We start from the raw sequence: 26,245 nt of genomic DNA, 5'->3' as shown, positions 1-26,245 counted from the left end.
GGTTAGGTTCTTAAATGAAAATATATAGACTCAAGTGCCATCTTTTATTATATGTAATGCTGAGCCCAGTGTGTTAAATATGACAAGAATCATCATCATGTTAATTTGTCATTTAAAGTTTAAATTCATAATGCCGAAGGTTTAAATTAAATGGAGCACACTCTTCCCTTTATTTTTTTATATTCATTAATACATCTTCCTTTCTCCTTTTATGTTACAATTAACTAGGTATCTTTATTACCAGTTTTCACTAGATATTTCTTGACATAAACCTAATCGAGTACTCTGACTCTTCTAGCAATCAGTCAATCTGGATTCTTTTTTAGATGGTTTTCTGTACCTGTATACACAGATTTCCTATGCAGGCTTTCATGGATCTGTCATCCAGTGGTTTGATGACCCTGGAAATTCTGGATTCCCCAGCACTAAAGGAGTATAGTCTGTAATATGCCATCACATACATATTTGCTTATACGTTATCTTGATTTTTTTTACTGTTTAATATGTGTGTGTCTTGTCTCCCCAAGATAGGATTATAAGCTTCCTAAGTGTAGGAAACGTGTCTTATACTTTTAAAACCCATATATAGGATTAGTAATTCCTTGTGGGTTAATTTTTCCTTTCTTGTAGTTTCAGGGGTCAGATATAGATCCAGAATGGGAAAGCAGATGAAGGGTTGTTGGTTATAAGCTTGGTTTTATATTTCCTAGAGGAGAGAGAATATGGGACTTGCAGAGAAGTGAAAAATTAGGGAGAGGGTGCTTAGAGGGTCTTTGGACAAAGAGATTCACTTCTCAAACATAGCATACTTTGAAATTACTAAAATAATGGAGTATGCAGCATAATTTTGGAAATGCCTAAAATGATTTAAGGTGCGAATTTTATTTATTAAAATTACCTTTTAAATATGTGATTTTCTGATATTTTAATATTAGGACTCGCTGATTCTTGAGAAGAGTCAAAACTGGAGTTCTCAAAAAATGGACCATATTCTGATTTGCTGTGTTTGTCTTGGAGATAATAGTGAGGATGCTGATGAAATAATTCAGTGTGACAACTGTGGCATTACAGTCCATGAAGGTAATTTTGCTTTGTTTTGTTTCCTTTTAGAAATGGCTGGTTGACACTGCATTTATATAAGTAATATCAGCTATTTTACATATGTACTATACTAAGGTTTTCCTGTAATATTTTATGATATTTGAACTGAAATAAGACATACTGAATTTTCAAAGTATAATGGGTGTTATTTTTCAGATTATGTTCATTTAAAATGTGTTTAAAAATAATTAAAATAGATTATTACTGTATGGAAATCAGTATTTCTTTGAAGGTCATTGTTATGATATTTTCCTTCATGGCATTATTTCTAGTTTTTAACTGAAATTTAGATATAGGAAAACGTCTAGTATGTTAGTCTAGTAGAATGTATTATTTAAAAAGTTATTGTTGGGCTTCCCTGGTGGCGCAGTGGTTGAGAATCTGCCTGCCAATGCAGGGGATACGGGTTCGAGCCCTGGTCTGGGAAGATCCCACATGCCGCGGAGCAACTAGGCCCATGAGCCACAATTACTGAGCCTGCGCGTCTGGAGCCTGTGCTCCGCAACAAGAGAGGCCGTGACAATGAGAGGCCCGCGCACCGTGATGAAGAGTGGCCCCCGCTTGCCGAAACTAGAGAAAGCCCTCGCACAGAAACGAAGACCCAACACAGCCAAAAATAAATAAATTAATTAATAATTAAAAAAAAAAAAGTTATTGTTGAAGTCTAGTGGTATTATAGTTTCTTCTTTAATAGTTACACTTTTTAATTTTGAACTTGAAAGGAGAATTTGTAGAGTTCATCTTTTAAAATCTGAATATGTTGAAATATGTTGAACATATTTTTATATGTAATTACATATTACATATAATGTGTTGTAATATGTTGAAAATGTTTTTCCTGATTATGAATTTTGAACCTTTTTTTAATGTAATTTTTTGTTGTACTTTATTTAAATTTTTTTATTTTGACATAATTTCTGACTTATAGAAAAGTTATAAGAGTAATAGAAAGAATTTCCATATACTTGGCACTCAGATTTCCAAGATGGTGACATTTTGCTATATTTGTTTTATCTTCTCTCATATAAGTTTTTTCTCACCTCTCTGAGGGTAAATCGTAGACAAAATGTTCAGCTCTACCCCTAATACCTCAATGTATATTTCTTAAGAACAAAGAACAAGGGCATTCTCTTACACAATCACATAATTATCAAAGTCAGGAAATCAGCATTGATAGAATACCATAATCTACTGATTATATTCACATTTTGCCAATCATCCCAATAATGTTGATTCTAGCAAAATAAAATCCAGGATTATGAATTGCATTCAGTTGTCATGTCTGTGTAGGTTCCTTTAATCTAGAACATATTTTGAGTCTTTTGTGTTTCATGCCATTGGCATTTTTGAAGAATACAGGCCAGTTCTTTTATAGAATGTCCTCAATATTGGGGTTTTCTTATGTTTTCTCATGATTAGTTTCAGGTTATGTGCTTTTGGCAGGAGTGCCACAGAAGTTATGTTGTGCTCTCAATGTATTATATTAGGAAGCATGCATGTATGTTTATTTGTCCAGTTACTGATGATGTTATTTTGATCACTTGGTTGAGAGGGTGTTTCTCTGTGGTAAATTTATTCTTTTTTCCTATCAGTTAATTTTTTCTTATCAGGGCCATGACTACTGCAAAACAGTGTTTCTGTGGCCCTTTCTTACTGGCCTTTCTGGTATTATAGCCCTCCTCCCAAATACTTCTGGGCATCTGCTGGACTCGTGAGACCTGTGGGGCCTGTGCTTCTTTAACCAGTCCTCTTACCTTCATGTGAAGCTCCCCTCCCTTGCTCTAAGACTCACTGTGGGAATGTCTCCTATTACTGTTATTCATTCATTTTTTTTTTTTTCAGTAATGTTTGTTTAGTACCTTCTGTGTGCTAGGCATTCTGTTGGTTTTAGGCATGTAAAATAAACAATATAGACATTGCTGACCTCATGGAGCTTAAAGTATAGTAAGAGAGACAGGAATGAAAACATAAAACAATAAATATGTATCAGGTGGTGGTCTGGAGTATGGAGAAAAATAAATCAGGAAAAGGAATATTGGGAGTGCTACGAATGGGGGTGGTTTAGTGGGTAGGTGGAAGTTTGTATGTATAAAAGCTTACACAGAAAATCCTCTCTGTTAAGGTGATATTTGAGCAGTGACCTGAAGGATGTGAGTGAGCAAACCATGTGAATATTTGGGGAAAGAGCACTCCAGAATGAGGGAGTAGTGAGTAAAGATGTTGAAGTGGAAACGTGTTCGGGGTGTTTGTATAATGACATGAAGGTTAGTGTGGCTAGAACTGACTGAGTGAGCTAATTAGTGGTAGAGGCAGAGATGGGGGCAAGCCAGATGAGGCCTTGGAAGTCATAGATTTCAGATTTTACTGTGATGGATCTGGGAAGACCGACATGAGTTTTGAGCAGAGGATTAATAGGATTTGATTTATGTTTTGGAAGGATCACTCTGACTGCTGGGTTGAGAGTAGACTGAAGTGGGTCTAAAGTGGGAATCAGGGAGACCATTTAGGAGACCATAGCAATGATCCAAGAGAGGAATAGGTTTTGAGGTGGAGAGTAAAAGTTTGATTTTAAATTTTTAGAGTTTAGGTAAGATATAGGGGCTGGCGAGATAAATTTGGGACTCATCAGTCTGCAGATGTTATTTAAAACTGTGAGCCTGGATGTGCTATCTAGGGAGTAGTAAAGTGGTCCTAGCACATCAGAGGAGATGGGGAACACATTGCCAGTGAGATAGAAGAACCTTAAGTAGTGACCTGGAGGTTAAGTAAGGAAGATGTTTCAAAAGAGAAGGTAGCTCTCAAATACTGTTTTTAGAGTAAGATGAAAACCTGTCTTGTGGGAAATTACTCTAATGCAACCATAGACCCCCCAGTACACTACCAGGCAAGCCATCCCAAAGAGTATGGGAAAAAAAGGGTGACAAACAAAATGTTTATATTACATGGTTTATTAAATAAATGTAAAATACATAAAAGCAAGGGGAAAGATACGGAATTAGTTAACAGACTATGTACTATCATTTCTGCCATATTCTGTTGTTCACACAGAACAACGCTAGTCAAATGTAGGACGGGACATTCCAAGAATGTTAATACTGTGGGCCATCTTAGAGGCTGCCTACCACAGATGCAGAGATTATATGGCATGTTAGTGTGCTGATGGAAGTGACCAGTGGAAAGAAAAAGTTGGCAATTGATGATGTAAGGAGAGAAAGTGGAACAGTTGGTGGAGCAAGGGCTTTGAGTACAAGGCTAGAGAGGTTGGGGTCCAGTACCAAGTGGAGAGATTTAATAGATAAAGGTAGCCATAGTAACTGGAGGGAAAACAGAATATGTGGATACAGATGTAGGTGGGTTGTTAGATGTGGTGGTCAGAGCATGTGGAAGTTATTTTTTGAATGCTTCTTATTTTTTCAGTGAAATAGGAACAGTCATTAGCAGAGTAGAGGTGGGGAGGTGTTGGAGATTTGAGGAGTGAGAGGTTGGTGTAAAATAGTTATTTGGGGGAAAAACACAATACATAATATTGTGTGGGTGTGTATACATACATACATGTTTTCACACGTATATATTATGTGTATATATCATTACCAGATAGCAATAAGGGACCACTTTAGATTAGTAATGAATATAAATTGAGACCAGTCAACATGATTGTATGTATGCATTTTTTTTTTCCTCCAGGAGTGGTTCAGATTTCTTGGAGGAGTTACAGAGTAGTTGAACATCAAAAGCAGCAGCTGTGCTGCCATTATTGTATTGATCACCACTGATGGTCACAAGTATGTTACCATTGCTTGTATTCATGACTGTCATTGCTGATGTGTGATGCAGGCATGACCAGTACTATCAGTGTTGTTGACTTTTCATCATGCTGAGGGCACTATCTCTACTTCATAGGTCATAGGTTTGACCATGGATGTGATTTTTAAGGCTAGCACAATGGTTTTAAGAAATTGAATTGATTGCTAACATTTAAAAACTGGGAGATTTTATTTTACACATTCTGGAATTCGTTCTCTTGAAGTTCTGACAGCAGTAGGTTTTCACTCTCTTATGGCAACAATCCTCTGGAGCTGAATAGGGCTGCCTCCTGCTGGTGAAGCCTACAATCTTCAGTTTACCACTGTCTTCTCTCAGATTCCTTGCTCATTTTTGATAGTTGCCTGGTCCCTAGAAGTGTATGACTGTATAGTTCCTCATCTACTTTGAGGGTGATGTGTCTTGCTGCTGGTAGGCAGGCTGCTACGGCCATGCGGTCTCAATGTCCCACAGCTATGATAGTAAAGCAACTGTTTTATTGTACTATAGGTCCTTTATTTTGGACTCAGGCCTGAGTCTCCTGGGGACTAGTACCATGTACAAATCAGAATGAACCCTCCCCTCTGACCTCTTGTCTTATTTATTTATTTATTGAAGTATAGTGGATTTATAATATTATATTAATTTAAGATGTACGAAGTAGTGATTCAGTATTTTTATAGATTTTACTCCATTTAAAGTTATTACAAAATAATGGCTGTATTTCCATGTGCTGTACAATGTATCCTTGTTATTTATTTCATACATAGTAGTTTGTATCTTCTAATCTCCTACCCTTATCTTGCCCCTCCTCCCTTCCCTCTCCCCACTGGTAACCGCTAGTTTGTTTTCTATATATTGAGTCTGTTTCTGTTTTGTTATATACGTTTGCTGTTTTATTTTTTTAGATTCCACATATAAGTGATAACATAGGTATTTGTCCTTTTCCGGCTGACTTATTTGCCTAAGCATAATATTTACTCTCTAGGTCCATCCACATTGTTGCAAATGGCAGAATTTCATTCTTTTTAATGGCTGAGTAATATTCAATTGTGTATACCAGATCTGCTTTATCCATTCATCTGTTGATGTACACTTAGGTTGCTTCCATATCTTGGCTATTGTAAATAATGCTGCTATGAACATTGGGGTGCATGTATCTTTTCGAATTAGTGTTTCTGTTTTCTTTGCATATATACCCGGCAGTGGAATTGCTGGATCATATGGTAGTTCTATTTTTAGTTTTTTAAGGAACATCCATACTGTTTTCCATAGTGGCTGCACCAATTTACAATCCCACCAACAGTGTACGAGGGTTCCCTTTTCTCTGTATCCTCACCAACATTGTCTTTGTCTTTGATTTAGTCTTGTACCTCTTGGATTCTTAGTATCAATAGATTCTTGTTTAAATGAATGTAGATTTCTGGAAGGACACCCCATTAGTTCTCCTGCTGTGTCTAGAGCTATTAAAAGTTCATAATGATATTTGTGCTTCAGATGAATAGTCTCAATAATGGCAAATCTACTTTCTTTCTAAGGAAGCTTTGATTTTTTAGAAACAGCCAAAAAGTCTTTCTGAGTCAAGGCAGACAAAGAAGATTATCAAACTGAGTGGTAATTTCATTTAGGTCAAAAGCAAGTTGTGTCTATAAAGTCATGTAGCATTTTTTCTTGTGTTTTTCATTTAAATGGCTCTGATGGCATTTGAGCATTTGCTAATGATTGCTCGTTTTTCTCCCAAGACTAACTCGTTAGAATAGAGGAACTATTTTTATTATGGCAGAAGGAAGAAGGGAAGACACGGAAAGGGAAATTAATACTCCTGAGTGTGATGCTTTGTAGGCTTTTTGAGAGCAAGCTAATATGTGGAAAAACTAAATAAGGAAAACAATAAATACAGAAACTGAATAGTTTCTCTGTTCAGAAACTGAATCTTTATGTTGTAGTATAATTGCTTTGTTGGGAGTATTGTTAATTCTGTGAACTTCAGATACGTTCAAACTTAAAGATGCAAATTGTAAATCAAAGTAAAAAATAAATCTTGAGTTTTTTCTTTTATTGTTACTACTTTCTTCCTTTAGTATAAATAATTTTCCCTTTCTTTCATTAATTTTGAGGTTTCTGTTGTATGATTGTGATTATATAATTCTTTCTCACTTTCTTAGTAGCTTTTCTTTCTTTTCTTAGTAGTAGTATTAGAGCTAATATCTTGAAAGATTCCTACTTTTGGAGATTTTAAATGATCTGTTTTGGTTTAAGGGAGAAATGTTTAAAGGAGAAATTAAACATCAATGTATATTTTTATAAATCTAATGAATTAAAGTTATGATTAATATAGTGTTCTAATAAAATTGTTATTCCCTGTTTGTCAGTAAACATACCAAATATGGTATTTGGTATCCTTTTTAATGTAATTTCCTGTAGGTCATTTTTATCTGACTACTAGTCCAAAAGATTCCTTACCAAATATCACTATTTGTTTGAGAAGGGGTTGTTTTGATATGGATATACTCCTGACTTTTCCATTTAAGTTTTTTTAGTAGCATTTGGATGGCATCATTAAGAAATTGTGTTGATTAGTAGATCTGTGAAGACTTTTTCATCTTCCACTAGCTTTATAACAATCTTGTCTACTAAATAGAAAAAGAAAAAAACCCACATCAAACCCTGCTTAATAATCTTTGGTTACATGGTTGAATTTCTCTTTTGAGGAAAAGTAACAATAATCCTCAATACAGTAATGTGCAGCCTGATCAGCATATATACATCCTGGAGCCGATTTGGGTCAAGTCTTACTGACACTGTTATGCACTGTTGCCGCCCCATATTAATTGAAACCTGGGTTGAAAAAATAAGTAATGATGTGTGACCTGGTCCAAATAATGTAGATTTTTTTGTTTTTTGTCTTTTTTCTAGGTGGACCATGTTCTTACTCCTTTTTAGCTTTTAATTTTGTCTTCCTTCTCTAAAACAGGGTCAGCAGCCTCTCAGAAGTAAAGTTTCAATCCTTCAGTTGTTTATCCAAATAGGAGCTTTTATCACTACTTTATTATAGTTTTTAAAAAAATTTATTTTTTTTTTATTACTTATCTCCATGATATCATCTTATTTTTTATTTTATTTTTAAAACATCTTTATTGGAGTATAATTGCTTTACAATGGTGTGTTAGTTTCTGCTTTATAACAAAGTAAATCAGTTATACATACACATATGTCCCCATATCTCTTTCCTCTTGCATCTCTCTCCCTCCCGCCTTCCCTAACCCACCCCTCTAGGTGGTCACAAAGCACTGAGCTGATCTCCCTGTGCTATGTGACTGCTTCCCACTAGCTGTCAGTTTTACATTTGGTAGTGTATATATGTCCATGCCACTCTCTCACTTTGTCCCAGCTTACCCTTCCCCCTCCCTGTGTTCTCAAGTCCATTCTCTAGTAGGTCTGTCTTTATTCCTGTCCTGCCCCAAGGTTCTACATGACCCTTTTTTTTTTTTTTTTTTTAGATTCCATATATATGTGTTAGCATACGGTATTTGTTTTTCTCTTTCTGACTTACTTCACTCTGTATGACAGACTCTAGATCCATCCACCTTACTACAGATAACTCAATTTCGTTTCTTTTTATGGCTGAGTAATATTCCATTGTACGAATGTGCCCCATCTTCTTTATCCATTCATCTGTCAGTGGACACTTAGGTTGCTTCCATGTCCTGGCTATTGTAAATAGTGCTGCAATGAACATTGTGGTACATGACTCTTTTTGAATTATGGTTTTCTCAGGGTATATGCCCAGTAGTGGGATTGTTGGGTTGTATGGTAGTTCTACTTTTAGTTTTTTAAGGAACCCCCATCATGTTCTCCATAGTGGCTGTATCAATTTACATTCCCACCAACAGTGCAAGAGGGTTCCCTTTTCTCCATGCCCTTTCCAGCATTTATTGTTTGTAGATTTTTTGATGATGACCATTCTGACTGTTGTGAGGTGATATCTCATTGTAGTTTTGATTTGCATTTCTCTAATGATTACTGATGTTGAGCATTCTTTCATGTGTTTGTTGGCAATCTCTATATCTTTGGAAAAATGTCTGTTTAGGTCTTCTGCCCATTTTTGGATTGGGTTGTTTGTTTTTTTGATATTGAGCTGCATGAGCTGCTTGTAAATTTTGGAGATTAATTCTTTGTCAGTTGCTTCATTTGCAAATATTTTCTCCCATTGTGAGGGTTGTCTTTTCATCTTGTTTATGGTTTCCTTTGCTGTGCAAAAGCTTTTTAAGTTTCATTAGGTCCCATTTGTTTATTTTTGTTTTTATTTCCATTTCTCTAGGAGGTGGGTCAAAAAGGATCTTGCTGTGATTTATGTCATAGAGTGTTCTGCCTATGTTTTCCTCTAAGAGTTTGAGAGTGTCTGGCCTTACATTTAGGTCTCTAATCCATTTTGAGTTTATTTTTGTGTATGGTGTTAGGGAGTGTTCTAATTTCATTCTTTTACATGTAGCTGTCCAGTCTTCCCAGCAGCACTTATAGAAGAGACTGTCTTTTCTCCACTGTATATTCTTGCCTCCTTTATCAAAAATAAGGTGACCATGTGTGCCTTGGTTTATCTCTGGGCTTTCTATTCTGTTCCATTGATCTGTATTTCTGTTTTTGTGCTGGTACCATACTGTCTTGATTACTGTAGCTTTGTAGTACAGTCTGAAGTCAGGGAGCCTGATTCCTCCAGCACTGTTTTTCTTTCTCAAGATTGCTCTGGCTATTTGGGGTCTTTTGTGTTTCCATACAGATTGTGAAATTTTTTGTTCTAGTTCTGTGTAAAATGCCAGTGGTAGTTTGATAGACATTGCATTGAATCTGTAGATTGCTTTGGATAGTATAGTCATTTTCACAATGTTGATTCTTCCAATCCAAGAACATGGTATATCTCTCCATCTGTTTGTATCATCTTTCATTTCTTTCATCAGTGTCTTATACTTTTCTGCATGCATGTCTTTTGTCTCCTTAGGTAGATTTATTCCTAGATATTTTATTCTTTTTGTTGCAGTGGTAAATGGGAGTGTTTCCTTAATTTCACTTTCAGATTTTTCATCATTAGTGTATAGGAATGCAAGAGATTTCTGCGCATTATTTTTGTATCCTCCTACTGTACCAAATTCATTGATTAGCTTTAGTAGTTTTCTGGTAGCATCTTTAGGATTCTCTATGTATAGTTTCATGTCATCTGCAAACGGTGACAGCTTCACTTCTCCTTTTCCGATTTGGATTCCTTTTATTTCTTTTTGTTCTCTGATTGCTGTGGCTAAAACTTCCAAAACCATGTTGAATAATAGTGGTGAGAGTGGACAGCCTTGTCTTGTTCCTGATCTTAGTGGAAATAGTTTCAGTTTTTCACCATTGAGGACGATATTGGCTCTGGGTTTATCATATATGGCCTTTATTATGTTGAGGTAAGTTCCCTCTATGCCTACTTTCTGGAGGGTTTTTATCATAAATGGGTGTTGAATTTTGTTGAAAGCTTTTTCTGCATCTATTGAGATGATCAGATGGTTTTTCTCCTTCAATTTGTTAAAATGGTGTATCACATTGAGTGATTTGTGAGTATTGAAGAATCCTTGCATTCCTGGGATAAACCCCACTTGACCATGCTGTATGATCCTTTTAATGTGCTGTTGGTTTCTGTTTGCTAGTATTTTGTTGAGGATTTTTGCATCTACGTTCATCAGTGATATTGGCCTGTAGTTTTCTTTGTGACATCTTTGTCTGGTTTTGGTATCAGGGTGATGGTGGCCTCATAGAATGAGTTTAGGAGTGTTCCTCCTTCTGCTATATTTTGGAAGAGTTTGAGAAGGATAGGTGTTAGCTCTTCTCTAAATGTTTGATAGAATTCACCCGTGAAGCCATCTGGTCCTGGGCTTTTATTTGTTGGAAGATTTTTTTTTTTTTTAAGAAATTTTATCTCCTGTGGCTTTTGTTAAGAAGCCCAGGATCTTTTTTTTTTTTTTTTATACAGAGAGGTGTCAGAGGAGCTAGTTAGAGTAGCAAGTATTAAATTTATTTATTTATTTATTTATGGCTGTGTTGGGTCTTCGTTTCTGTGTGAGGGCTTTCTCTAGCTGTGGCAAGTGGGGGCCACTCTTCATCGCGGCGCGCGGGCCTCTCACTATCACGGCCTCTCTCGTTGCGGAGCACAGGCTCCAGACGCGCAGGCTCCGTAATTGTGGCTCATGGGCCCAGTTGCTCCGCGGCATGTGGGATCTTCCCAGACCAGGGCTCGAACCCGTATCCCCTGCATTGGCAGGCAGACTCTCAACCACTGTGCCACCAGGGAAGCCCTGTTGGAAGATTTTTAATCACAGTTCAATTTCAGTGCTTGTGACTGGTCTGTTTATATTTTCTATTTCTTCCATGTTCAGTCTCAGAAGGATGGGGATTTTCTAATTCCATCATTCCTTCTACATTTATCAGGCAGCATTTATTTTCTAGAGGAGTTCTCCCCTTTTATCCTTTTCAGTATTACTGTGGTCTCACACATTATTATCTATAACCTGATTACTCTTTCTGATGCTTAAATTGTCCAAATTTGACTAGTGAAGAGCCCCTTTCGTCAGGCTCTTACTTACACGCACGTGTGCACATACACATATGCATATTTGCACAGTCCCTGCCCTGAAATAAGTGCATAAATAAGATAAATTCCATGGTATTTTCCTCCCCTATAACTCACTCTATTTCACTCATCTCTTTATTTCTCTCACTCATCTCTTAATCTTGAGATTCTTTTCATATGCGTACATAGGGATATTTTATTATTTTTTAATGGTATGTAGTTAGCTATAGAATGGTTCAACCATAATGTATTTACTTTTTTTGTTTGTAGTTTTTCGCTTATGTATAGTGCTAACAAATATGTCATATATATTCATGTAATAATTTCTGTGGGATAGATTCCTAGAATGAATCAAAAGATAAGTGCATTTAAACTTTTAACAAACTTTGCCAGATTGCCCTTCGAAAAGACTGTATTTATTTGTATGCTTACCAACAGTGTACAAACTACTTGATAACTCTGCAACACTGCATATTAATAAATTAAAAAAAATATTTTAGAGACTATCTCAAAATATGTGTTCACTTTATTTGTATTGAAGTTTGGTATCTGTGGCTATTTTCTTTTTTTTTTTTTTTTCTGTTACTTTCTTTATATTTCTCTTGTCATTTCTTGTCTTTTTCTCATTGACTTCTTGGAATTTTTTTTTTTAATGTTAATCCTTTGTTAGCTATATGTGTTACAAATAGTTTTCATCCTTGTGAATACTTTTTCCACCCTGTTCTGTACCTTTTAACTTTGTAGTATTTTTCACTGTTTAGAATGTTCATTTTTATACACATATGTAGATATTTCTCTGATACTTTTAAAGTTCCAAAATGAATTTTTATCTAAAATTAATGAATTTAGAAGATGTGAAATTTTCTAAGGCATAATAGGAAACTAGTGTTGCTAGGTTTTATGTTTTTGGTTTTGGTTTTTAATCAGGTGCCTAAGTGACAGACTTCCATATTGTAAGTCGGCCATGCAACTTTTCCTTAAACGTTTCATGGTTAAACATGAACTTATTAAATGTTTTATTTTAGAGAAAACTAACTGTCCTTCATAATATATTGCATGAATAGTAAATAAAATGTGGGAACTATAGAACAGAGAGAGGATAAAACATTTCTAACAGTCCTAATATCCAGACAACCATAGTTAGTGCTTTTGTGTATTTCCTTTATCATTTCTTTTTCTTTTTTCCCTTTTTTAAAAAAATATACTTATGCTTAAGTAATTATAATTTAGGTAAGTTTTTTTTTTAATTAATTAATTAATTTTATTTTTGGCTGTGTTGTGTCTTAGTTGCTGTGCGTGGGCTTTCTCTAGTTGCGGCGAGCGGGAGCTACTCTTCATTGCAGTGCGCGGGCTTCTCACTGCGGTGTCTTCCCTTGTTGCAGAGCACGGGCTCTAGGCGCGCGGGCTTCAGTAGTTGCGGCACGCAGTCTCTGTAGTTGTGGCTCTTGGGCTCTAGAGCACAGGCTCAGTAGTTGTGGCTCCCGGGCTTAGTTGCTCTGCGTCATATGGGATCTTCCCGGACCAGGGTTCGAACCCGTGTCCCCTGCATTGGCAGGCGGATTCTTAACCACTGCGCCACCAGGGAAGTCCTAGGTAAGATTTTAAGTTGAGATTTTGCTAAAAGATAGTTTTCCAGATGTGCTTATTAAATGTATAACTGTCTATTTTTCAGAGTACTTATTTCATCTAAATGTAGATGAATCTCTTTTCTTTTTGGGTTGCAACTTGTCACTTAGTATAAGCACCTTTGTGACAAGATCTTGTAACTGACTTGTAATAGTAGGGTACCCCTGACTGTGATGTCAGTTATCCTGATGTATTGATTGCACTGTGTCTGAAGAAAAATGTCACCTACATGTCAAAGTACATGACAGAGCATTAGGTAGCACACTTGCCAGCAATGCATTAAATAAGGTCTACTAAGATGTTTTCCCCCATTTGTTTATTTTTCAGTCTGTTAGCCTAGCCCTAGACTATTTTTATTTCTTAGCATATGCAAAAATATATTCTTATGAGTGTTTACTGAGTAGTAAAGTATGTTCACGTTATAACCATTTGGACTTTATATGTGAGCAAGCACTTTCTCTCTTTTATGCTTTAGGATATATTTGTGACAGGTATCATGCATGTTATAAGTTCTTTTCTCATAAACAACAATATTACTCAATTTAAAATCTTTTATTTTAGTGGGTTTTGTAATCAGAGGTCTAGTGATAGGATGTTAAGTACAGAAAAATGTTTTAAATTTTGTGTTCCTGTTTTTTTATTTTCTATACTGAGAGATAGTTAGAATAGATGTTAAATACTTACTGCAGATGAGGTAACTCAGCCTCAGAGATGTGGTTTGTCTAAAGTTACATAGCTAGAAAGTAGAAGACTGTAGGTCTTTTGGTCTCCCGTGCCAAGCTGAATGGGAAAATTTCCACTGATTTGGATTATACGTATTCTTGTATAACTCAAAACAGTTGTAAGCACATTTTATATTATTTTGCATTAAATATGATTTGTATAAGTTGCATGTGCTACCCAGAGGTTGATTGTTAGACAACCATAGAGCCATGTTTTCTCTGTTTACCCATTTAAAAACATGAAAAACCTATATGAAATAGGTTTTATATATCTATAAATTTTTTATTTTATATGTTTACCCATATAAAAAAAAGACTTTTTTTCTGTAATCATACTGAAGGTGTACTTTTTACATCTGTTACTCAAAATTAGATAGGAAGGAGAGAATAAACCTTGTTTTATGGTCGTTTAAATTCTTTTATCTATGGAAGAAAGAAAAATATTTAAAAATGTATTTAGTCCTTAATTAAAATGGATTAGAGTGGATATAAATGCTAGAACTTTGGTCGCGAGCTCAGTAAACTCAACAGGTATGGCAGAGAAATAGGGGAAAAATGGCAGGGGAAAGTGGCAAGTAAAGAACTCTGTAAGGGTAATAACACAGCGTGGATTATTTTCCAAGGGCAGTGAAGCTGAAAAAGAAATACTTATCCACTTGCTGGTTGTTCTTTGTGCTTATCTGATACCAGTCTTGTAGGTTACAAAGTAGGAATTTCCTAGGAGAGACCCTCAGAAATCACTTCTCAGGTTGTTTGTAGGTGGTTTAATCATTATGCAGGTGTTTGTCAGGTGTGTGGTATATTCTTTAAAAATTAGAATTGAAACTGCTTTATTCTAAAAGAGTGAACTGCTGTGATTTACCTTGATATTGGTGAATGAGATGAATAAAATGGATAGTCACTTGGGGGTTTTATTATCTTGGGACTTTGTGTGAATACAAATGAAAGAATTTGCCTCGAAGGAATATTATTTTGTAAAGAAAATAGACTTTTCTCTTTGTAGTATTGCATAACCTTTTGAGAAATCAAATTGACTGTTTTTATTGTTTTATGATTTTTTTGAATAAAATATTTTGCTTACTGTTGCCTTTACTGAAGAATATTCTTCTATTGGTGATAGTTAATAATAACTACTCCCAGAAGAAAATTTTTTTTCTTTTTCATTTTATAATTTATCATTTAAAAAATGTATATCTAAACAGAAGTGATGAAGTTGATAATTATTACCAAGCACAATTTAATGATATTAAAGAAATTAATATTTTGATTCCTTTTTTTATCTAGTGCATGATAGTCTAGCTCCTTTAAAATCTTTTCTCTGGCATTCTTTCGTATGACTTTTCAGATTATGTTAAGGTTCACCATTATAAAGCCTTTGAATAACATAAGCTTGACAATAATTAAGGGATTTGCGTGAGGCAGCTTATGTAAGTCACAGTTGCAAACAACTTTTTAGTTTTCTGCCTACTAGGATATTTTAATTATAATCTATATGGAGTGGTACTACTGTGTGAATAAAATACTTATGCATGACTGTTGACCTATGAACGACATCTAGTAAATTAATGTTGGTAGTTTAAAATTATTTATTAATGTGTATGGTTCTTTTTCTTTCTGGGTGATTTGTTCAACTCAGTATTTATTTACATACTTATTTATTTGTTTTAACTTGGATATCTTTGGTGGTTATGAGAAGACGCTTTTCAACAGGCTCCTGTTGTCTGTGTAGTGTATAACCAGTTTCAGTAATCACATGATCTCACATTGGATGCATATAAACTTACCTACATGGTGAATCCTTTTGAGAGATGCTTGTTACTTATATATGTTTCTCATAGTGGTTTTTTCAATGGCTTCAGTTTATTGAAGGGTACTTTGGGTACTTAGTGCGCTTTCGAATTTGGCACTAAGACTACCCTCCTAGAATAAACCTGGTCAAAAGTATCCTGGGAAGGTTGATAATAGGCTATCTGTAGAAGTGACCTATCTTGACAGGAAATAAATGTCTTGGATATCAGAGAAATGCCCAAGCCTAAAGACGATGAGCATACATTGGAACTAGAATAAGGTTGTAATCTATTTAATTACTACATAGGCATTAAATTATTTTTCTTAAGTATGTTTTGTCATTAGGGCAGTGTCTTCCTTTCTGGAAAAAGAGAGTTAGATAATATGAAGTTTGTGGTGTATCCAGCACTATTTAGGTAAAAGAAAACAATTTAGGAGTCATGACTATTGTAGTCACCAGGGAGGTACTCTTTATTATAAGCCATCAATAATAGTTGATGTCCTACTCTAAAATGTAAAGAACTATGCTACATTATCTTCTTTGTTTGGTATGTTCATGAGGATATTTAAATTTTTTTTAATCACATTAGCTGCTTAAATAATTTAACCCTCAGAATATCGAGTTATCCGTGAATGAAAAGAGGAAAAAGAGTATTCTCTTCTTTTCATTCATTTCAGTTAAGGATACATTTTTACGGAAGATAGAAGAATTATAAATGTTTAAAAAGATCAAATAGCTTGTATAGCTCTAGATTGGCTCAGCTGTGAATAGAACTCACTTGTCTAACTCTAGTCTGAACTATTCAAATTGTTGTATAGCCTTAATTTATGTGTGTGCGTGTTTCTGTATTATTTTCCTTTTACTAATACTAACTTTGCATTTGTGGTTGCATGAATTTGTGTTTTAATCTGCCACCTCCAAAATTAGATCAGAGGCTTTTTGTTTGTATGTTTTGCATGATCACGATCTTTTATATTATAAGTGTTCAGTACAAAGGGAGCTCAAAAATATTTACTAATTAATAGTTCCTAGACTCAATAGTTCTGATTTCTTTTTAATGAAAATGCATATTTTTATGTATTTTTTTAATTAAAAAAATTTTTAAAGAACCATAAAATTTCCCCCTTCTGTAATGCTTTCCAGTAGGTCTAAAACTATCTTAAAGAGTCATTTATTTCATTGCATATACTATGGTAGGTGAAAAACTATTTTTATAAAATGATTTCACTTCTGTGTTTTGGCTTTAATATCATTCTTATAAACCATTAATTTTTCACTACATCCTTTCCCTTTTTCTTTTGTAACTTTATAAATGTGAGTTTAAAAAATAAACTCTATTTAATCATACTCTTTTTTTCTTTTAGGTTGTTATGGAGTTGATGGAGAGAGTGACTCTATTATGAGTTCAGCTTCTGAAAACTCCACTGAACCTTGGTTTTGTGATGCCTGTAAATGTGGTGTTTCCCCTAGCTGTGAACTATGTCCCAATCAGGATGGAATTTTCAAGGAGACAGATGCTGGAAGGTTGATGTCATAATTCTGTTGGGTTAATATGCCTGCTTTATAATGCGTATGCTTCTGACAGTTTTCCTATTTATGATTTTCTGAGTTACACACTTTCATTTGATTGCTTCTTTGTGTCTTTTTGGCATAGAGTAAATGGACAGGAGGCTGCAGATCAGGGCAGGGAGGAGAAAAGATCATTTATTGAGGATCTGCATTTGCCTTTATAACCCATAATCCCATTTAATCTTAGTAATGACCATATGATAAGAGAGATGGTAAAGTTTCCTATTTTATAGGTAGTAGCTGAGGCTCAGATCATTACATAGTTTTAATTTGAACAAGTCCATAGTTAAATTTGAACTCAGATCTGTTTGACTTCAAGAGTATATCAGGAAACAGAACCCATACAGTGATTTTAAAAGGGGATGTTTAATGTAAAGAATTACTAAGCTATGATAAACAGTAACCATAAAATATAAAAGAACTCTAAAGACTAACACTGTAGGGCTGAGGGAGAGTATCCAGGGAATGACAAACTCGGAAGGAAGACACCTTCCCCAAGGCTGGGGTTCAGGCCTTGTTAGAGAAAGTGTAGTTCCAGCCTACTGGATGGCAGAGAAGTTGGCTGGTTTGCCTGGGTCACTACAGTTCTTGGCAAGTGGGTGGCTGGGCAGTGGTTCAAAGCCTGGAGTGTATGGTGTCTGTGTTGAGAGGCCCACAGAAAACTGATCTCCAGCCTGGGCCTGCAGGGTCACTGAGGGACGATGCACGTGGTGGGGCAGAGCACTGGCGGATGTTCTCTTCCCCTCCTGCAGGGAAGCCCCTTCCTCCTACAGTGCCTTCTTCCATTCCCTGCTGAGACAGCTTAGTATGATGCTCACTGTAAAGGAGAAATGCTGAAGGGATTCTGTCCATTGTTACAAAGCAGATATTGAAGGGTGGATTTGAGCTGAGAGGCAATAAATTGATAACTGGCACAAAGACCTGTGTTCTTTTCACTATATTCACACTCATCTTTATTACCACATTTGAGCAGTTGTCATCATCATAGTGTTGGCATCTTTCATGTTTTTCTTCTAAGGAGACTACCAACTGGGATGGGTGACTGATACATAAGAGTAGTTCCTAACCTTTTATATTTTATGGGTCACTACTTACCCTCCTCCCCCATGTAAGAGGGGGTGCTCAACTTTTTATTTTGCCACATACGTATATTTCAGTATTTTTACTAAACATTTAATATTTTAACAAGAATAACAAAATAACTTGTACAAATTATCACCATTATTTTTCATATTTTAACATATTGAAAAGGATAGGATACATTTTATCCCAAAATAAAGGACAGTCTTTTAAATTTAATAAATTTTTTTTAGTAAAGTAAAAAATATTTTTCTTATTTTTCTCATTTTTACCTCAATTGGCGGACAGGCCCTTGAGAAGTATTGCCATACAAGATTGTTGGGATTGCATAGGGTCTACCATGGAATCTTGGAGAACCCTGTGTTGATGTTTAGGAAAAATGACTAAAAATCTTACCTCTTGTCCGTCATTGCCCATCCCCAAAATAAAATAAATATATAACAAATTATTTGATGTATTGACTTGAGTCTGTGGTCTGTATCATGGACAAGAGCATTATTTTATGTTTGGAGTGACTTTGGCCTAGAATTAGGGAATTTACTACATTAAAAGCGTGTACTTTCAGGTTGGACCGCCTATATTTGAATTCTAGTCTTTTCCTTCTAACTGTAATTTTAGATTTAGCCATTTTATGCCTCAGTTTCCTAGCACTTTTGAGAGAATTAAATGAGATAATTTCTATAAACAGTGTAGTTTCTGGAGTGTAGTAAGTGTTTAATAAATATCTCCTTAGTTCTGCTACTGCTACTACTAGTGATTTTTATTACCAATATTATTCTACTTACTTAAGGTAATCATAGAATACCAACTGCATAAATTCTTTCTTAGTAACTCTTTAGTCCTGAGAGTTGAAATTTATGGTGATAAATTGTTGTGAATAAGTATGGCAGCTTTGGAAAACCCAGAGCTTCGTTTTAGGGAAGAGCATTTATTTTACCTTTTTTCTTGTCAATAATTTGAAATCTCTATTGAAAAGCAACTATAAAGTAGCTCTCTTATCACACTAATATATAATATGTACTAATACATAGTCCACAAAATAACTTGGAAAGTTTTTCTGAATGAAGGAAAGGGAGGCCTCTTTAACCATTTAGTTTTACTGAGAGATATTTGTATTGACTTCTGTGGATCTTACATGTATGTAGACACCTCCCTTCATGGTGCAGCCTGGCAAGTTTTTTTTATACTGTTTGAACATTTTATTTGTGTTGATGTTCACACTCACCTGTAGGCTAGTGTGGAAAGTACAGGTCTTGATATAGTTTGAAGGATGTAATACTAGCTTGAATCAAGGCAAAAAAAGCCAAGACATTTGACAAGCTATTTAGTATTCTAGCTAAAATGCAAAACAGATGAAAAGAAAGAACAATGCATGGAAAGAATGAAAAAGGTTTTGAAATTAACTTCTATTACGTAGTCTAATTAAACTTTTTCCCCCTCTGTTTCTGATGGGACCCACAAATTCTACAATAGAAGATGATGTGATTTAATGTGAGAAGACCATCAGCGCATTCTTATCATTAAATTTTTATTTTTTTTCTTAGGGAATGTGTTTTATCCTGTGTTAATGGTATTAAAAACCTGATTATAGGAAGTATTAGACATGCTTTAATATAATAGAGTACCACGCCCTATGCTGCAAACATTTCACATACATCATTGTAACTTCCAAACTACATGGTGCCTACATGGTGCTCTGTTCCTAGTAAACACTTAGTAATTAATTACTGAATGAATAAATGAAGGAATGAAAATAACATCCTGGAAGTGAATTTTTTAATATGTTATAAAGGCACTACAGATACAAGACATTTCAAAATCAAATTTGATTGATGAATATAGTTCCCATTCTGAAATGAGTTTTTTGAGAAGTAGCTTTCTACTTAGTTTGCTTTATTAAAATATGTAAATTTAAAAGAATCTATTAATAGCTTCTATGCTAGAATGAAAATTCTGACGCTTTGTTTTTTGGTGGTTTTATGGGATGCTTGTTTTCTGCTCCTTTCCCTAATCAACATCTGTCTTCATAGCTCCAAGCAGAATGGATGGTAAAGTAACAAGGAAAATTATTCCTTTTTGATTTCTCAGTTTGTCTTAATTACAAGGTTCTAAAATATGTGCAGCTAAACAAATGAACAAAAAACTATATACAACATATATTAAAAAGGACCAAAATTGTCTCAGCTGTTTGATTTGTATTTTAATAAAGAGTCAAGTTGGCATCCTCACATGAGTGGTTGGGGGAAATGACACACTTGTGTGCCAATCACACTGAAATGTCAGTTTAAATCTGTAGTACTTGTGTGACTTGTACTAAAACATTTTAAGAAGGTCAGTAGGAAGCAAGCAGCCAGCTGTTGGGTTTATCAAAGATAAACTTGTACAGAGTACAACAGCATTTAACACACCAGTGGAGCATGAGAAAACTGCGCAAATTAAATTGAGAAAGCAGCTGCTTGTTGAAGATGTGTATCTTTATATTGAACTCCACAGGATGCATTTGGGAGGTTGGATTAAAACATTTTATCTAGAAAATCTCAAAACCTTGGAGTTTCTTCCCAATAAAAGAAGATAATTTTTAAAGATTTGTAACTCTTTTCCCCAGTACATCTATAAAGTGATTCTTAGTCTTATTTCTTTAAAACACATGATGCATCACAAAACAGAACCATGTAGCAATGATAGCCTCTCAAGCTGTGATAAAGCAAAATTTGTTGTTAATATTTTCACAAGGTTAAGAGATATTTGCCATCTCATTTTTACCCTCTGTCTTGCAGAAGTGATATAGATCTGTTTACATTTCAAAATCTAGTGATCCTGTGTTTTGTTTGATTGTAAGCAAACAGGGTGCCTAATATATTTTAAAAATGTTCAGAGCAGTTTTTAAAAAATGGAATTAGAATCAACTCCTATTTATTTTTTCTGTTTAGTATACTTAAACTGAACATTCTTTGTTTAGTGTTGTAGCATCATTCAGACTTCAAAAAATATATGTGGGGCACCTACGTTTTAGTACATAGGTTTGTATGGTGAACAGATGAGTTGAATGAAATACGACTTTCTTATATTATTACAACTGTTCTGTACAGTCTTCTAGCAATCAGTTTCAACCTGGGAAGAAAGAAAGTTAAGATGCACACCAAAAATTGTTTTAAAATATGTCCTTAAGGATTATCTAGTAGCTTTTAGAAAAAAGTAACAGGAAAGAGCAATTTTATGTGATTTATGCAGAGTAACTTCCCAAGTCTTAAATTAGGATCTTTAATTCTCAGAGTGCTTAAAATAATGAATGTGAATACCTTTCCGTGCATGTGAAAATGATGTTTCATTTGAATAGTGGTTTTGTGCAAATATTTAAGAATAACAGATAAGTGCAAAGTGCGGTGAATTTTAAGTGAAAGGCAATTATAGATGTTAACTCTCACCTTTGGCTAAGCTGCTGGAAAAGTAGCGCTTATTGCAGTTCCTTTTTCTATAAATGATATCATTGTATAGGTGTTCCATATTCTTTAGTTGTGTGTCTGAGATTGTGAAATCTGATCATAAAATTCTTGGAGTAGTTATTTGAGATGACACATATTTTACATTTATTTTCCTGTGGGCATTTTATCCGAAGGTCTGATAGCAAAATCATATCTTTTCTCCGTATAGATGGGTTCACATTGTTTGTGCCCTGTATGTTCCTGGTGTAGCCTTTGGAGATATTGACAAATTGCGACCAGTAACACTCACAGAAATGAACTATTCCAAATATGGTGCCAAGGTAAGACAAAGTGTTTTTGATTGTCTAAGAGAAAGTTTTTACTTGTTAGTTTACATGACTTTTTACTAATATCATTGTTGACTGCAGAAATGCTTATTACTAATTGTGCTATTGGAGAGCAGTTAGCACTAAATCATTTAGTATTGATAGTAATTTTCCCAGAGAGCCAATAATGTATAAATTCTTCTGTATATTTGTATAACTTGTGGGGTAAAATGGTAGTTGATGCCACTGCTGTTTTCCTCGTATTTAGCACACTGCTTAGTGCATAATGAATTCTCAGACTACATCCTTATTTTTAATCAGTTGGATCAAATACAAGCTTAATTTCTGACTTTACTTTTGAAGTGGAATTTATTAAAATTATGAAAAGAGTACAAGAAGCACCCATTATTTTACTTCCACTGCAGAAGGCCAACAGAACTTTTTTTTTTTTTTTTTTTTTTTACTAGCAAATGATTCTCAGCCTCCATAGTTTATAAATAGGTTTTTAACTATGACTGAGTTTTAGGATTATAAGTGATAAGATTACCCACTTATGAATTTAAACTTAAGTATGTATTGCAAACATCTTCAGAATACTAGAACTAATTAGGCAATGATATATTCTCTTTCCATTACTACGTATTGGGCAGTTGGGAAGGAAGACTCTTGAAGGGCATTAGTAACATATTAAAGGTGGGGTGGGAAACTTACAGATTGTTGGAAAATTCTGATTTGAAATTTTTAAAATTTCACAATTTCTGCTGTTATATCCAGAATATCCTCTTCGGGCTTTAAACACCATCCCCATCCGTCACCTTCTACCCTCGAATAATCTTGTGCTTTAATTTGGGAGGTTGTAGCTTCCCTCTCCAGAATTAGATAAAGCTTCCAGGCCCTAGTATTGAACTTACTTTCCTGGTGCTCAAGTAATTGTACACTATCTTGTTACCTCTCTTAAATGCCTTTAAACTATAACAAAATAATTTGTCCACATTATCTAGTTGAGTAGGAGTAATACAAATTACCTGGTCCACCAGTGTTGGAAATGGAAGTTACTGCCTTTTGAGGGCAGTTTCATAATTCATAAGCACAGCGCCTAGAAGGGAGTAGCTTCCATCTTTTTCAATAAGCACATGTTTTTACCATAAATATAAATCTAGAAGCAATTAAAAAACAGTAACCAGATATTACTTCATATAACTGAGACCAGCAGTGACCTCTGGACTGAAAAAGAGAGTCATTAAATGTATAATTATCAGCTGATTATTTTCATTATCACCTGCTTTTGTTTTGAAGTATTACTGGGACATGGAGTCAAAAAATTATGTACTCTCTAGGTCATCTGCAAAATCAAACCCAGTGCTGTGAATTATATCTGGGATAGCTCTCTAGGTCACATTGTCTATCCATTTCCTCCTCCTGATTACTTTCTCCCCTGTGTTCTCAGTTGCTCAGTTCCCTAGCATTTTATTTATTTACTTATTTTTAAATTTATTTATTTATTTATTTATTTTTGGCTGCGTTGGGTCTTCGTTGCTGTGCGTGGGCTACTCTTCGTTGCGGTGCACAGGCTTCTCATTGCAGTGGCTTCTCTTTGTTGTGGAGCACAAGCTCTAGGCACGCGGGCTTCAGTAGTTGTGGCTCCCGAGCTCTAGAGCGCAGGCTCAGTAGTTGTGGCACACGGGCTTAGTTGATCCGTGGGATGTGGGATCCTCCCAGACCAGGGCTTGAACGCGTGTCCCCTGCATTGGCAGGCCGATTCTCAACCACTGTGCCACCAGGGAAGCCCGTTCCCTAGCATTTTAAATGATTCAGGCAATTGAGGAAGATTCTGTTTTCTTCATTAGATTGTTGTATTGTCTTATGAGACTTCATTGTTGGAAATTTTTTCTTTGTGTTCACTCTGAAATCCCTTGCCCAATTTCATCATACTCCATTAAGTCACTCACTCAGGGAACTGTTCTAAACAATTTGATTCTGTTCATAGTATTGACATCCTTTAAATAGTTTAATTTCTCCATTTCTCCCTCTCTGACCCCCTCTCCTTCTCTCTATCTCTTTTCTTTCTCTCTCGTCTCAATTTTTTGGTTTCATGTTTAGATTACTATTTGCTGGAATTTTTACCATACATATACTGCTGTTGGTGGAAAAAGACCCATAATTAGGCAGTAGAGTGTCAGGTGTTGGGAATGTTTTCACATCTGTACCCAGAGTCCTTTTCCTGCTATTTTTATTCATTGCTGATATGTCAGTTTGGTGCTGTATACCAAGTAGGTACTCACTAACTGTTATAGTATTATGATGTTTTTAGTGTCTATTGAAACTTTTTAATTTTATTTTTTTAAATGTTTCTCTCATATTTAATTTACATAGAATACATTTATTAAGCAGTTCTTCCTTAATTGTCTACTGGCAATCTTTCACAATTTAGCAGGTTTTTTGTGAAGGTTCCTATTACCAGAGTAGTATATATTTTGAGACTAGGTTTTTCTTTTTCTCTCTCTGTGGCTTAGTTAAAAGTATAAAAAAATAAATCGGGGCGGTGGCATTTGGGGTAATTTCGACAGTTTATGCCTTTAGTTTTGCAGGTTTTCCCTTTGTATACAGAAAGAATGTAAATAATTGGCTATATTGTGTATTACTACCAATTTCACAAAATTGTTTACTTAAGATTACTTTTAATTCTCTTAAATATATTTTTAAAATGCATTATATCTTTGGTTGCAATGCCTAGATCTTTCAGCGAATTTTCTATGGCTTCTTATTTATTTTCCTTAATTTTTCCGAGTAGTATTATATTGTTCAAATCAGTGTAGCTTAATGGTTAAGAGCATGGACTTAAAGTAAGATTATCCTGGTTTGAAAACTGTCTTTACCTCAGTTTTCTCATGTGTAAAATTTTCTCATATGTAAAATGGAAATATAGTACCTCTTCCACATATTATTGTGGAATAGAGTGTCAAATGATTATATATATTAATATTTATAAAGTGCTTAGAATAGTGCCTAGCACACGGTAAGCCCTCAAATGATATTAATTATTATTATCATCATTACTATATCAGTGGAATTTTGTTTTTTTAGAACTATATAGAGAATTACTTTTTTCATATAAATACTTGGCTTACCTATAGTTATTGTTTGTATTGACATACTGTTGGTTCACTATTTGTATTTTGTAGATGATTTGTATGAGAATGCAGTTTCTGTTCTGGAAATATTTTTGCTCTGAGACTTTTCCTGTTATTCCGTTGTAGGAGTGTAGCTTCTGTGAAGACCCTCGTTTTGCTAGAACTGGAGTTTGCATTAGCTGTGATGCAGGGATGTGCAGAGCCTATTTCCATGTGACCTGCGCTCAGAAGGAAGGTCTGCTTTCAGAGGCAGCAGCAGAGGAGGTAGGTTGATTTAAGTCCATAGTTGGTGAATACGTTCATGAGACTTTTCATGACTCCATTATGTCCTACAAACAAGTATGCATCATAAAATAAATTTACGAGTTTATTCTTAAAATCTTTGTCTAGATCACAGATCTAAAACTTTAAGAGTATAAACAATATATATGAGTTTCTTCAGTGTTAAACCTAGCCATACATTTAGAAAACATGTTAAAAATCTTATAGTGAAATCTGACAGATAAAATGAAACATAATTCAAGGTGTTTTAAAGCATTATAATGTCAGCATATTTTATATGAGAATCTGAAATTATATTTGAGTAATAACCTTGCTCTGTTACTCTTTAAATAAAATCATTACCCTGTCTTCAGTCTTCAGTATTTGCATTTCTACTTCTTTACAATTATTTTTAATTCTAAAATTTTCCTACCAGAAATTTAGATTAAGCAATCAGTTGTTTTCAAAGTATGTATTCGGGACTCTTTAATATTCTTTCAAGGTCTTTGAGGTTAAAACTGTCTTCATAACAGTATTAAAATAGTATATACTTTTTTTGCTCCTAATTTTCTCACATGTAATAGTGGAGATTTCTAGAGATTATATAGCTATCTTCTTTAATGTCCACTATCGAGATATTAAAGAGATTTGTAAAAATGTAAAACAGTGCCACTCTTCTCACTAAATTTTTTTTGTTGTGTAAATTATAGTATTTTTCATAAAAATGTTATTTTTGTTAACATGTAATGGCCTTACTGTTATTTTAAAAATTACTCAATTTTAACTTATAATATGCTATCTATAAATATAACTCACATA

At 34.6% G+C, this 26,245-nt stretch overlaps 1 protein-coding gene across 21 annotated transcripts in view; it reads left to right on the top strand.

Moving 5' to 3' along the window:
- The window catches only part of PHF14 (PHD finger protein 14), a 201,271-nt gene that overhangs the window by 14,901 nt on the left and 160,125 nt on the right, over positions 1-26,245 (top strand). For all 21 annotated transcript variants that reach the window (XR_014246413.1, XR_014246414.1, XR_014246415.1 and 18 more), the window contains 4 exons: positions 936-1,080; positions 17,002-17,161; positions 21,938-22,049; positions 25,292-25,429. Coding sequence is in view for 12 of the 21 variants with exons in the window: in XM_082398251.1 (XP_082254377.1) it covers positions 936-1,080; positions 17,002-17,161; positions 21,938-22,049; positions 25,292-25,429 (555 nt within the window). In the remaining 9 variants the exon portion in view is untranslated. The remainder of the gene's footprint in view (positions 1-935; positions 1,081-17,001; positions 17,162-21,937; positions 22,050-25,291; positions 25,430-26,245) is intronic.

Source organism: Balaenoptera borealis (assembly GCF_965194805.1).
Source record: "Balaenoptera borealis genome assembly, chromosome: 7".
NCBI lineage: Eukaryota > Metazoa > Chordata > Mammalia > Artiodactyla > Balaenopteridae > Balaenoptera > Balaenoptera borealis.
Note: the sequence above shows the minus strand (reverse complement) of the source record. Positions and strands in the feature narration are given on the sequence as shown.